Source organism: Physeter macrocephalus, chromosome 11 (genome assembly GCF_002837175.3).
Source record: "Physeter macrocephalus isolate SW-GA chromosome 11, ASM283717v5, whole genome shotgun sequence".
NCBI lineage: Eukaryota > Metazoa > Chordata > Mammalia > Artiodactyla > Physeteridae > Physeter > Physeter macrocephalus.
In genome coordinates this window covers 58,973,919-58,986,911 of record NC_041224.1, presented here as the reverse complement: position 1 = coordinate 58,986,911, position 12,993 = coordinate 58,973,919, and the positions used below count along the sequence as shown (strand labels likewise).

The 12,993-nt window shown below is 42.6% G+C and overlaps 1 protein-coding gene across 1 annotated transcript in view; it reads right to left on the bottom strand.

Moving 5' to 3' along the window:
- The window catches only part of MAP2K1 (mitogen-activated protein kinase kinase 1), an 83,048-nt gene extending 75,029 nt beyond the window's left edge, over window positions 1-8,019 (bottom strand). Inside the window, exon 1 of the mRNA XM_007127844.4 lies at window positions 7,463-8,019. Coding sequence (XP_007127906.1) covers window positions 7,463-7,542 — 80 coding nt within the window. The 5' untranslated portion in view covers window positions 7,543-8,019. The remainder of the gene's footprint in view (window positions 1-7,462) is intronic.
- Window positions 8,020-12,993: the final 4,974 nt, after the last annotated feature.

Here is a 12,993-nt window from a genome sequence, read left to right as displayed (position 1 = left end):
GACCCAGCCGCTCCGCGGCATGTGGGATCTTCCCGGACCGGGACACGAACCCGTGTCCCCTGCATCGGCAGGTGGACTCTCAACCACTGCGTCACCAGGGAAGCCCACACATAAGGAACATTTAGAGAGTAAGAAAGCATATGACTTCAAAATGATATTGCATTTAATGTGATGTTTGTTACACAATATAGGCCAGAATACAAAAGGGGAGAGAGAAAATGTGAGTTAACATTAAAAGGGGCATAGGCTTAGGATGAATTTTAATCCTTGGGTACTTTTAAAAAATTTATTATGAATTTTTTTCGAACACAGAAATATGGAAATAGAACAGTGAAACTCATACACAACCAACTAAACGACTGTGAACAATTTTGCCCTGTTTGCTTTATCTACCATGTGGGTGTGTGTATTTTTTTCCTGAACCATTTCAAAGTAAGTTTCACATATCAACTATGAACAACAACATTCTCCTTCATAATCATACCATTATTACATCTAAAAAATTAACCATAATTCTCTACTCAAATTTCCCTAATTGTCCCAAGAATTCATTTTATAGCTATCGCATTTTTTGATTCAGTACCCAACCAAGATTCATGCATTACATTTGGTTGACATGTCTCCTTAGTCTCTTAATTCTCAAACAGCACCACTCCTCTACTTTTCCCCCATGACACTGACTTTTTAAAGAGACTGGGTCAGTTGTCTTAGAGAATGTTCCACATCCTGAATTTGTATGCTTGTTTCCTCCTGGTATCATTTCATTTGTTTCTCTGTCCTCGTATTTGCTGTAAACAGGAAGTTAGATCTCAAGGCTTGATTAGATGCAGGTTTGGGCTAAACTTTAAATAACAGGCAGCATATAAAATGTCCAAAGCAACATGATTTATCAACATTTGCAATTTGGTATTAAGAACAAAAGGTAATAGTCAGCTGAGAAGGAAGAAACCAAAGCGGGCACCACTAACTACACTTCCCATTTGGATAGCATTCCAACAATCGTAAAGTGCTTTCATACACATTATTTTGGATGATGCTCACCTGCCCGCCTTCCCTCACAGGTTTGTTATATATAATCATCCTTCCTTTACTAATGAGGAAAACCAAGGCTCAGTGAAGTTAAATGACATGCCAAAGGTCAACAATTAAGAAGTAGCATAACTAAGTCTCGAACTCAGGTCCTAGAATAGCATGGAGTTACTCAGAAGAGGCTACATGGGAGATGAACTCTATGCTAGGTCTTGAAAGATGGGCAGCATTCATTCATTCCAGGCACTGGGCTAGACGCTGGGGAAATATCAGTATACAAGATAGTCATGGTCCCTCCCCTCACCGAAAGTGTGGTGGCAAATACAAGACAAAAATAAAATCACACAGGAAAGTGGAGGAGGGCATTCCAGACAAAGGAAACCATGTGAGCAAGACCGGACAGAGGTAAGAAGCAGTATGCTGGGGCAATGGGAGGACAATAAAGGGATCAGGCACAGAAAAATTGAGCTGGATGGGTAGCTCTACTGAAGTATTCTCTCCCTTTCTTTCAAAGATGCATAAGTAAGAGAAAGTAAAATGTTGTACATGTTTATGTTCAACCAAGCACCCCACACATCTCCTTGCCCTGGGCTAAGTCATCTTTATGAACCTTTTTGCCATTTCTGTATCTGCTGCAACAACAGCAGAGACATTCTTCCCAAGGACATGGGCTTCAGCTGGCCCTACTTTTCAGCTGAAGTTGTTCTCAAAAGGCTGTGCCAGTATTAGTTATTGCAGCAACAAACCAGTAGAAGCATCCAAGTTCAGAACTACAAAATAAGTTAAAACCACTTCAAAAGCTTCTACTTATCATGATGTACATCACAGGTAAGGCCATAAGAGATCCCCCAAAAGCACAACAACCTGTCTCAATGTTTCTGTCCCCTTCCTTAAGGACCTTCACACTAACAGATGCGTGTCCCTACAAACGTGGCAGAAACTGCTGATGCTATGAACGATGCTCTGAATGCAATAATTAAGTCTGAGGGTTTCAGCCCCAAATCCAAAAGCTGTGGATGCCGCCAAGGCCAAGCAATGCACCTTCTTGTTTATTCAGCACCATATGGCCTTCAAAGCACTTCTGTATGTGTTATCTTGTTTAATCTTCATGATACTCCTTCAAGGTAGGGATGGTTCAATCATTTAATCAACAGATATCTACTGAGTACCTTCTATGGGCCAGATACTGATCTACTCACTGAGCAAGGAACAAATCAAGCCCTCACCTTCATGAAGCATACATTTTAGTGGGGGCGGGGTGAGGTGCAGATAAATACTTATGGACAATGCAACATTAATTAGTGATAAGTGCTATGAAGAAAAATAGGGCAAGATAAAGGAGTAGAGCATGACAGAGAGTGCTATAATTAGAGTGATCCGGGATGGTCTCTGTGAAGAGACATTTGAGCAGAGGTCTGAAGGAAGTGAGGGAGCAAGTCATGTGGGTATTTGGCAGAAGAGCATTCTACACAGAGGGAATAGCAAAAGCTCTGAGGTAGGAATGTGCCCAACCGACTGTGGAACAGCACAGAGAACAGCATGGCTGGAGCACATAAGTGAAGGGAACAGTGGAGGAAAACTAAGAACCTGATCAGGCAGGGCCTTCTAGGCCACTAAGGCAAAGATTTGGTAGACCATTCTCATCCTCACTCTACAGATAAGGAAACTAAAAGAGAGAAAGTACAAAGGACTTGCCTAAGGTCAAAGAAAAAGTGAGGTCTCGGGAAGTACCCTGCATTGCCACCACGATTCTACTCAGGGCTCACGCTTCTCCTTGTGGAGATTAAAAGTGTTCTTTAAAACACAAAGAAAGAGATTAAGTATGTGCCTTATCATGGAAGGAGAGGCAAGGTACCCTAAAACTCAGCAATCCCATTTCTGAGTACATTCCACAGGGAACTCTTACAAGAGTCCAAAAGGAGTCACATACAAGGATGGCGATGGCTGCACTGTTTGAGGCAGCAAGGGGTTGGAAACAACACAATTGTCTTCTCTAGGGGAATAATAAGTAAAATGTGGTATATGCACAAGACTGACTGCTCTGCAACCAAGAGAAATAATGAACTAGATACACGTATAACAGCATGAACAGAGCACAGAAACATGGTGTTTGGTTAAAAAAAAAAAAGAAACTGAAATAAAAGTTTAGGGTGGTCATTGCTTCTGTTCAAATATTGTTGATTATCCTCCTTCCAAGAAGGCCCCTGCCCCCTTTGAAGGTCAACGTGGCCATGTGACTTGCTTTACAAAAATGGGAGCAAGTGACACGTGTCACTCCTGGGCAGAAACTTTAAAAGCCAGAATGTGTTTCACAAGATTCCCTTTTCATTAAGCATATTTCAGACATGGTGCGTCCGTCAGCCTGAGTCCCTGATGGAATCCAATCAACAGAGCCTCCCACTGACCTGCAAGCATGTCAAACTACTGAGATTTTCTAGTCTATCCCAACTGTTGTAGATTTATAGCAAATAGGATTTTTAATAAAAAATGAATATAATTAAGGTGCACATGATGATTCAATATACACACACAGTGAAATGATTATTTCAGATACGCTAATTAACATACACACCTCCTCACAAAGTTACTATTTTGTGTGTGTGTGCCAAGAGCACCTGAAATCTACTCTCTCAGCGAATGTCCAGTATTCAATACAGTATTATTAACTGTAGTAATCATGCTAAGCATTAGATCTCTAGACTTATTCTTCCTATTAACTGCAACTCTGTATCCTCTGACGAACATCTCCCCATTTCCCCCAACTCCCCACCCCTGGTTAACCACCTATCTACTCTCTTCTTCTATGTATTCCACTTTTTTAGGTTCCACATATAAATTGAGATCATGCAGTATTTTTCTTTCTGTGTCTGGCTTATTTCATTTTGCATACTGTCCTCCAGGTCCATCCATGGTGTCATAAATGGCAGGATTCCCTTCTCTTTTAAGGCTGAATAATAGTACAATATCATTCAGCACTCTAAGCACACAAAATGATACTATCTATTGAATACCTCCCAAAGGCACACATATAGCCAACAAATGGGTGGAATTATAAGACCATATATTAAATAACCTAGAGTGGGTGAGATGGTGCCTGTGAAAAAAAGGGAAATGGGGAAGGGGGAATGAGAGTAAAGGGGAAAATAAGAGAAAAAAATGAAAAGGTATTAAAAGGTTTGTTAAACACATGCAAATATTAGAAATTTCATTCACTCACTGATTCACTCCACAAACATTTGTGCACTTATTATGTGCCAGGTACTATTCTAGGTACTACTTACAGAACAGTGAATCCAAAAAGGGCAGTCCTATGCTTATAGTTTATGGTGTACAGAAGAGAGAAATATTTAAAATACCCTAAAAAAGATTATGGACAGTGAAGAAATGTCATTAAAAAATCAGGTGACATGAGAAAGAGAGACCTACTTTAGATTAGGTGGTCTGTGAACAACTCTGAGGAAATGACATTTATGCAGAGAGGTGAAGATTGCTTCCTTCCTAGCTTGGGAACAGGAAGGGATGATTCATTCCAGGCAAAGGAAACAGCATGTGCAAGGGTCTGGAGGGAGTGTGGACCATCGCACAGAGGAAGTGAAAGAGGACCAATGTTAACGGAGGAAAGAAGCAGTAGGAAATGTGGTTAAAGAGATGGAGTGGGGGGAAGGCAGGAGGGGGATAGCAGCAGGCTCATAGCCCAATATAAGGAGTGTGGATTTTATTCTAACTGCAATGAAACCATGAAAACATTTTAAACAGGGAAATGATATGATCTTATTTCCAATTTATTTCATTCTAACTTAGCACTCTTGCAATATGCTCATATATTTTTACAAACTTGCAAAAGAAACATTTTTGCATTCTTCTTCTTCAAGGACCCCCAGAACTTGCATAGACATCAGGTCCCACATAACCCAGCTCTGTCTGAAAGGGCTAAGTGCTATGTTAAAGACCAGTCTCAAGGTGCCAGAAAGCCACAGAGAAACAACCTTGTGTATTTAGTACCAAGAGTTCTTTAATGCCAATGGATTTTTTTCTTTCATTTACACTATATGATAATGTTCAAAATTGTGCCCTGGTCTAATCACACAAATCATGAGTACATCAGCTTTGCTTGAAAAAGGTGAAAGATGTAGATGTATACAGCTTTCCCCCCATTAGTGGCAGGAAACGTAGGGGAACAGTCCCTGTTTGTCTCAGGCAGCCTACACAAAGATGCCTCCTATTGTAACACAGCAATGAGTCATGGAGGTAGGTGCACATGGCACAGAAAACTGAGCAAGGGAGAGTCGTTTATCCAGAAGCTAAGACACCTTAACACACATATCCACTGCCACGACTGGAAACTACCTTCTAGCTTCCTTCAGCCTTCTCTACCCAGTAACAAAGGTACCAGGAGCTAACATTCATGGAAGGTTTCCTACTATTAGCTCATTTAATCTTCACAACTACTCTAAATAGGTTCTATCATTAGACCCATTTTCACAGATGAAAAAACTAAACCTAAGCCCTAGAGAGATTTGTCCCCGGTCACAAAACCACAAACTTAGCCTGACTCCAGAATCCAACCTCTTAACCACTGTTTAGAATCTCCCAGTCCCACCCAAGCGTATCTGCCACCAACTCCAGGAGTTTCTTCTTTTCCTCCCTGTATTGTTTTCTTGTAACGAAACTCCTCCCCTTTGCAAGAACACAGCAGTGGTGTCACAATTAACAACAGAAGGTACTTCCACTCAGTACCCTCCTCCAAATCAAACGGGAGCACGATGATCAGGCCACAACATTCAAAATGTGTCCTGTCCTTCCCTGCCCTAGGGGGCTTTCATACTATTTTAAGGGGATAAAATTCTGTACACTAAAACTGAACCAATCTTTGCAAAGTAATCCACTAACCTGTACAAGTTAATATCATGCAAAACAGACACTACAGGGCTTCCTTGGTGGCGCAGTGGTTGAGCACTACAGTATTGAAAGGAGTTTGGGGACTTCCTTGGTGGCGCAGTGGTTAAGAATCCGCCTGCCAATGCAGGGGACAAGGGTCCGGGCCCTGGTCTGGCAAGATCCCACATGCCGCGGAGCAACTAAGCCAGCACGCCTAGAGCCCGTGCTCTGCAATGAAGAGAAGCCACCGCAATGAGAAGCCCCCGCACCGCAACAAAGAGTAGCCCCCGCTCACCGCAACTAGAGAAAGCCCGTGCGCAGCAATGAAGACCCAATGCAGCCAAAAATTAATTAATTAATTTTTAAAAAAAAAGAAAGAAAGGAGTTTGAGGAATGTGGTTGAGCTCACATCATAGGTCTGTCCACCACTGGCCTTGTGATCATTACAGGGACGGACAGAGCCACCAAGCCAGTTCCCAGACTATTAAAATTGAGATAGAGGAAACTTACAGAAATCACCAAAGGGCAGAAGATCCAAGCCTAATCTATTCATTTCATCAGCTGGCTTCCTAAAGTCTCCAGTGTGCAGGTAAGAGATTAAGAACTAAATCTTTTCTGGTTATTTCTCCAGCTCGCTGGGTCTTCCTCCCTCAGACAGTCTTGTCCCTTACCCAGGACGCAAAAGAGTTGTGGGAACTCAGAAACATCCATGAAACAGCCGCATCATTGTTTAATGAAACAAAGTACTGGTTTGTGAGCAACACTGGAAGCTGCAGAGATGGAGCACCTTGTGTGTGATTTCCAAGACCATGGTGTCATGTCTCAGCTCGGAAGTTAGGGCTTATGGTCAAGTAAGGAACAGACAGGAGAGACACTGATGAGATTTGTTTAATGAATGAATGAATAAAAAGTCAGATGAAGAAAAGAAAAACCGCTCCCTTCGAGACAAGAGAGTTTCCAGGAAGGCCAAGGAATGAGAGCCCCCAAAGTCGACAAGCGAAAATCCACTGTGATGTCGGTGTACACTCGCCCCCGCTGGCCAGGCAGCGGCCGCAACTAGGCACTCCCAGCCCACAGGTGTCATGTACGAAGGTGAGGACTGCTCACAGGTCCCAACTCCACACTCTATACCAAGTTGGTCTCAAAGACGCAGATGCGATCTTAATTTTTCCAAGACATCTGCTCCCTTCTCCCGGTTACAGGCCAGAATTGCAGAGGATCTGGGGGGAAAGAGCTGGGTAGGGGCGGGCGATGAACCGGTTTTTACTTTTTAGGGAGAAGGAAAATGACCAGAGATCAGGGATGGCTGAAAGGGTCGGGAAAGGGGTGGGGATGGGGGCATCGCGACTCGTTGGGTCCACTGACTGGTCTTGAGTCAGGCGCACAATCAGTGCTTAGTCACCGATACTTCGGCGGCCGGGAGTTCCTCGCGCCTGGCAGCCCAAGACGTACGTGACAACCCGAGCGGAGCCCCGCGCGCCGCGCACACCCGATTCGGCTCCTGCGCCCGAGCCTCCCCAGCCCGGCCCCGGTGCTCGCCTCCCCCCAGACTTACTCCGCCGAGCTGGTCCCGTTAACCGCGGAGCCGTCGGGGGCCGGGTTCAGCTGGATGGGCGTCGGCTTCTTCTTGGGCATTTTGGACCCGGGGAAGGTGCTCGCAACTCCGAGGGGAGGGCGGCCCCTCTTGCTTCCTCCCTCTGTGCTGCCCCGCGCCCGCCGCGAGGAGCCAAGTCAGGGCCGCGGGCTCGGGGGCTGCCTTCGCGGGGCGCGCCCTGCGCGGTCCCGTCAGGGCCGAGGGGCCAGTGGCGGTCTCGGGACACCCCCGCCCCACTTGTTCGGCTCACAGGAAACCGAAGGGCTTCCCCGCCGGCGCAGCACCGCAGCCCGGGATTCCCTCCCGCTCTCCCTCAGTCCACCGGTCCCCGGGGCTCGAGGGGCCCCGCCGCGCGCGCACCACAGCGCTGCTCCAGCCACAGCCCGGGAAAGTGCGCCGCCACCACTGCCGCGCTCCAAGCGACTCGGCGCAGTAGTCCCAGAGGGACTGGAGGGCGGGGGAGGGGTGGGGAGGGATAGGGAAGGGGGAAGCCTTGCCCCCCGCCCCCCCCGCCCCGGGCAGCTGCGTTTTCCACACTCCCACTCGGCTCCGCCCCTTTTGCCTCGCTGGCAGCCAATGGGAACACGCCTCGGCGGCAGATGACGCGGAAATACGTCACGGGGCGCGGCGCGCTACCCTGTGGGAGGGGTCTGGCGCGGGCTCCACCGCGCCCTCTGCCGCACAGAGGCACCCAGGTGGACCCACCGGGAAGGTAGGCGACCTGGGCCCAGTTGGTCGCCACGCGGTCTCTTCCGCTGGGGTGACTGTAGCCCACGGGCCGAGTCACGTTGATGGAGATGAAGTAAGAAAACGAATAAAGAAAAGGACTCCTTCTTATTTCTAGAGGCAGCGTCGAGGAATAGACACCTTGTCAAGAGACTCCTTGCACCTAAGGAACAGGCAAATAGAAAGATACATATAAAACGGTAATACACAGTACTAGTCTACTGACGAGGGTACAGGGAGATGGGTGTTCAGCGCTGATGAGACTTTAAATTGGGGCAACCTTTTCTGAGAGCAGATTGGGAATGTATTTTTAAAGCCTTTGAAAAAAAAGCCCTTTCGACCAATAATTCCAGTTCTATAAAACTTGAAGAAATAAGATGTGAATAAAGAGCTTAATGAGATAAAAGATTATTCAGAGTACACATTCAGTCCATCTCTTCCCCTTTGCCCTTCCTAAAGTATTCAGTCCTAAAGGCATTAGGTGTGTAAAACAATGTAAGCCTCTGCACCTGGTGGTCCAGAGCAGGGTGTCAGCCACCCAGCTGTTTGCAATATATAGAGAGTAAGGTTCCCTTTTCATTTTGTAGCCCTTGGTACTGTTTGAATGTTTTCTTATTATATAAAGTGTTCGATTTAAAACATTTTTTATAAATTGTTTAAAGATTAACATGAGAATGTAAAATAGTGCAGATAGTTTGGAAAACAATCTGGCAGTTCCTCAAACTGTTAAATATAGTTACCATATGACCCAGCAATTCCACTCCTATGTGCTCAAGAGAAATGAAAAACATATATCCATACAAAACTTGTACACAAATGTTTATGCAAATGTATGGCAGCATTTTTCATAACAGCCAAAAAGTGGAAACAACCCAAATGTCCATCAACTGATGAACGGATAAACAAAATGTGGTACATCCATACAATGGAATATAACTTAGCCATAAAAAGGGATGAAGTGCTTATCTGTGCTATAGCATGCATGAACCTTGAAAACATGCTAAGTGAAAGAAGCAAGTCACAAAAACCCACATATTTTATGATTTCATTTATATAAAATGTCCACAACAGGCAAACCTATAGAGACAGAAAGTAGATTAGTGATTGCTTAGAGTTTGGTGGGACAGTTGAGCAAGGAATAGTATAATAGAATGATAGCTAAAGGGTAAAGAATTTCTCTAGGAGGTGATGCAAATATCCTAAAATTGATAGTGGTGATAGTTTCACATCTCTGTGAATTTATTAAAACCATTGAATTGTACACTTTAAATGGGTGAATTGTATGGTATGTGAATTGTCTCTCAATAAAGCTGTTATTAAAACAACCACCACATCAACAAGGAAATTCAGGGGAAAAATAAAATAGCTAACAGAGTCTTGAAGAACAAAGCTGGAGGATTTACACTACCATATATCAAGATTCATCTAAGACTGAGTATTTAAGGCAGTATTTAAGGCACTGGCACAAGAACAGACAAATAGACCAATGGAGTAGCACAGAGTCTGGAAACAAACCCATCTGTATTTGATCACCTGATTTATGACAAAGATAATAATACAATGCAGTGGGGGAAGGGTAGCCTTTTGGATAGTGCTGGGTCAATTGAATATCCATATGGGAAAAAAAATGAGGCTTGACCACTACATCACATCATACATAACAAATCAACTCTAGATGGATTATAGAACTAAACACAACTTTTAAAAGAAAATATTGGAGAATATCTTCATGACATTAGGGTAGGCAAAGATTTCTTAAACAAGACATACATGCACACACACACACAAATCATAAAGGAAAAATATGATAAATTAGACTACATTAAAGTTAATCATTTTGACCTTCAAAAAGGGTAAAAAGATGGCAGTCCAGTGGTTAGAACTCGGTGCTTTCACTGCCGTGGCCCAGGTTCAATCTTTAGTCAGGGATCTAAGATCCTGCAAGTCACACTGCATGGCCAAAAAAAACGGGGGTGGGGGGTAAAAAGAAAAGACATTTGCAACATATATTGGAAAAAGAACGCATATGTATAATGTATAAAGAACTCCTACACCTTAACTAGAAAAAGACATGAAAAGAGGCTGAATTTCTTTAGTTATCAGGAAAATGCAACTTAAAACCACAATGTGAGTACCTAATGCCACTAAAGTATACACTTGATAATGGTCAAAATGGTAAAATTTTTATGTATATTTTACCAGAATAATAATAAAAAAACACTATAATACTACACTTACTATTCTGGCTAAACTGAAAAGGATAAATAATATCAAATGTTGGTAAGATGTGGAGCAACTATGACAGGATTCTCTTACACTGATGGTGGGAGTATAAATTTGAGCAACCAGTTTGAAAAACTGTTTGGTAGTATGTACTATAAGGTTGAACATCTATTCGATGACCCAGAGATTCTGACCCTGGACAGATACCTACAGAAATCAATATATATGTTCACCAAAAAAAAATGTATAAGACTATTCATAGCACCACTATTCATAATAGTTATTAGGGAAACAACCCAAATGTCCATCAACAGTAAATGGATAAATTGTGGTAAATTCATGCAATGGAATACAGCATTGTGAAAATAGACTACAACTACTTGCAACAATATGAATTAATCTCACTAACATCCTGTTGAGTATATATATATATATATATATATATATATATATATATATATATGGTGGTAGAAGTTGGGATAGTCATTATCCTTGAGGAGGAAAGTAACAGGAAGATGAGTTGAAGTAGGCTTTTAGGGTACTGGTAATGTTTGCTTTCTTGATCTGGGGGGAGATCACAGGAAAGTGTGTTCCAGTTACAATTTATGTTATCTTTCAGTAAAACAATCTATGTTCTGGATCTATGTTACCCTTCAATAAAACAATTACTAGAGGAAAAAAAATTTACTCAACATCACTAATCATCAAGGAAATGGAAATCAAAACCACAGTGAATTATCACCTCACACCTGTTAGAATGGCTATCCTCAAAAAGACAAGCCAAAAGTGTTGGCAGAGAATGGAGAAAAGGGAACCCTTGGGTATTTTTGGTGGGAATGCAAATTGATACATCAAAAAAACATAAAATTTTGGAGGTTTCTCAAAAAAACATAAAATTAAAAATAGATCTACCAGGGCTTCCCTGGTGGCACAGTGATTGAGAATCCGCCTGCCAATGCAGCAGACAAGGGTTCGATCCCTGGTCCGGGAAGATCCCACATGCCATGGAGCAACTAAGCCCGTGCGCCACAACTACTGAGCCCACGTGCTGCAACTACTGAAGCCCGCGTGCCTAGAGCCCGTGCTCCACAACGAGAGAAGTCACTGCAATGAGAAGCCCGCGCACTGCAACAAAGAGTAGCCCCTGCTCGCCACAACTAGTGAAAGCCCACGCACAGCAACAGAGACCCAACACAGCCAAAAATTAAAAAAAAAAAAAAAAAAAAGGTCTACCAGATCTATCTGGTGTGAAAGCCCACGCACAGCAACAAAGACCCAACACAGCCAAAAATTAAAAAAAAAAAAAAAAAAAGGTCTACCAGATCTATCTGGTAAAGATATCTGCACTCTTGTGTTCATTGCAGCATTATTCACGAGAGCCAATATATGTCAACAGCCTAAGTGTTGGTCAACAGATGAATAGACAAAGAAGACCTGGTGTATAGACAAAATGGAATATTATTCAGCCATGAGATAGAAGGAAATCCTGTCATTTGCAACAACGTGGATGGACCTTATGTTAAGGGAGATGAGTCAGACAGAGAAAAACAAATACTGTATGATCTCAGTTGTATGTGAGATCTAAAAAGCCAAACTTAGGGAAATAGTAGAGTGGAGGTTACCAGGGACAGTGGTGGAGGATATGGGGAGATATTGGTCAAAGGGTACAAACTTCCAGTTATAGTTAATAAGTTCTGGGGATCTAATGTACAGTATGGTGATTGATTATAGCTAATAATACTGTATTATATATTTAACTGAACGTTGCTAAGAGTAGATTTTAAATGTTCTCACACAAAACAGAAATGGTAATTAGGGGACGATATGGAAGGCTTAGCTAATGCTATGGTGATAATCATTTTGCAATACATAGCTGTGTCAATTCAACATATTGTACACCTTAAACTTACACAATGTTATATGTCAATTATATCTCAATAAAGCAGGTGGAAAAAAGAAATCATGAGAAAACGTTTTTTTCCCCTCAAAAACTAGGTCAGACTGACTGAAATGTATTTTTATTTATCTTTTGTTTTTTAGATTGAAAGAAAATATCAGCCTTTCTCACATTAAAGCATTTAGGTCTTCTGAGTATTTTGTGGGTTATTTATTTATTTATTTATTATTTATTTATTTAGGCTGTGCGGGGTCTTAGTTTTGGCACGTGGGATCTTTAGTTGCGACATGGGACTTCTTAGTTGCAGCATGCAGACTCTTAGTTGCAGCATGCCTGTGGGATCTAGTTTCCCGACCAGGGATCAAACCCAAGCCCCCTGCATGGGGAGCACAGAGTCTTACCCACTGGACCACCAGGGAAGTCCCTGTGGGTTTTATTTCAAATTTTGTGGGTTTTTAAAAAACTATGTAACTAATATCAGCTTATTATGTGGGGAAAAAAAACTAGAATAGTATAAAAAAGATAATAAGAACCATTCATGATACACTACTCAATGATAATTTCTCTTTACATTATGGAGTTCATAATGGTGCTCATTATGGTGTTCATCTTAGCCATACTCACATAGTTAATATTATAGGATCAG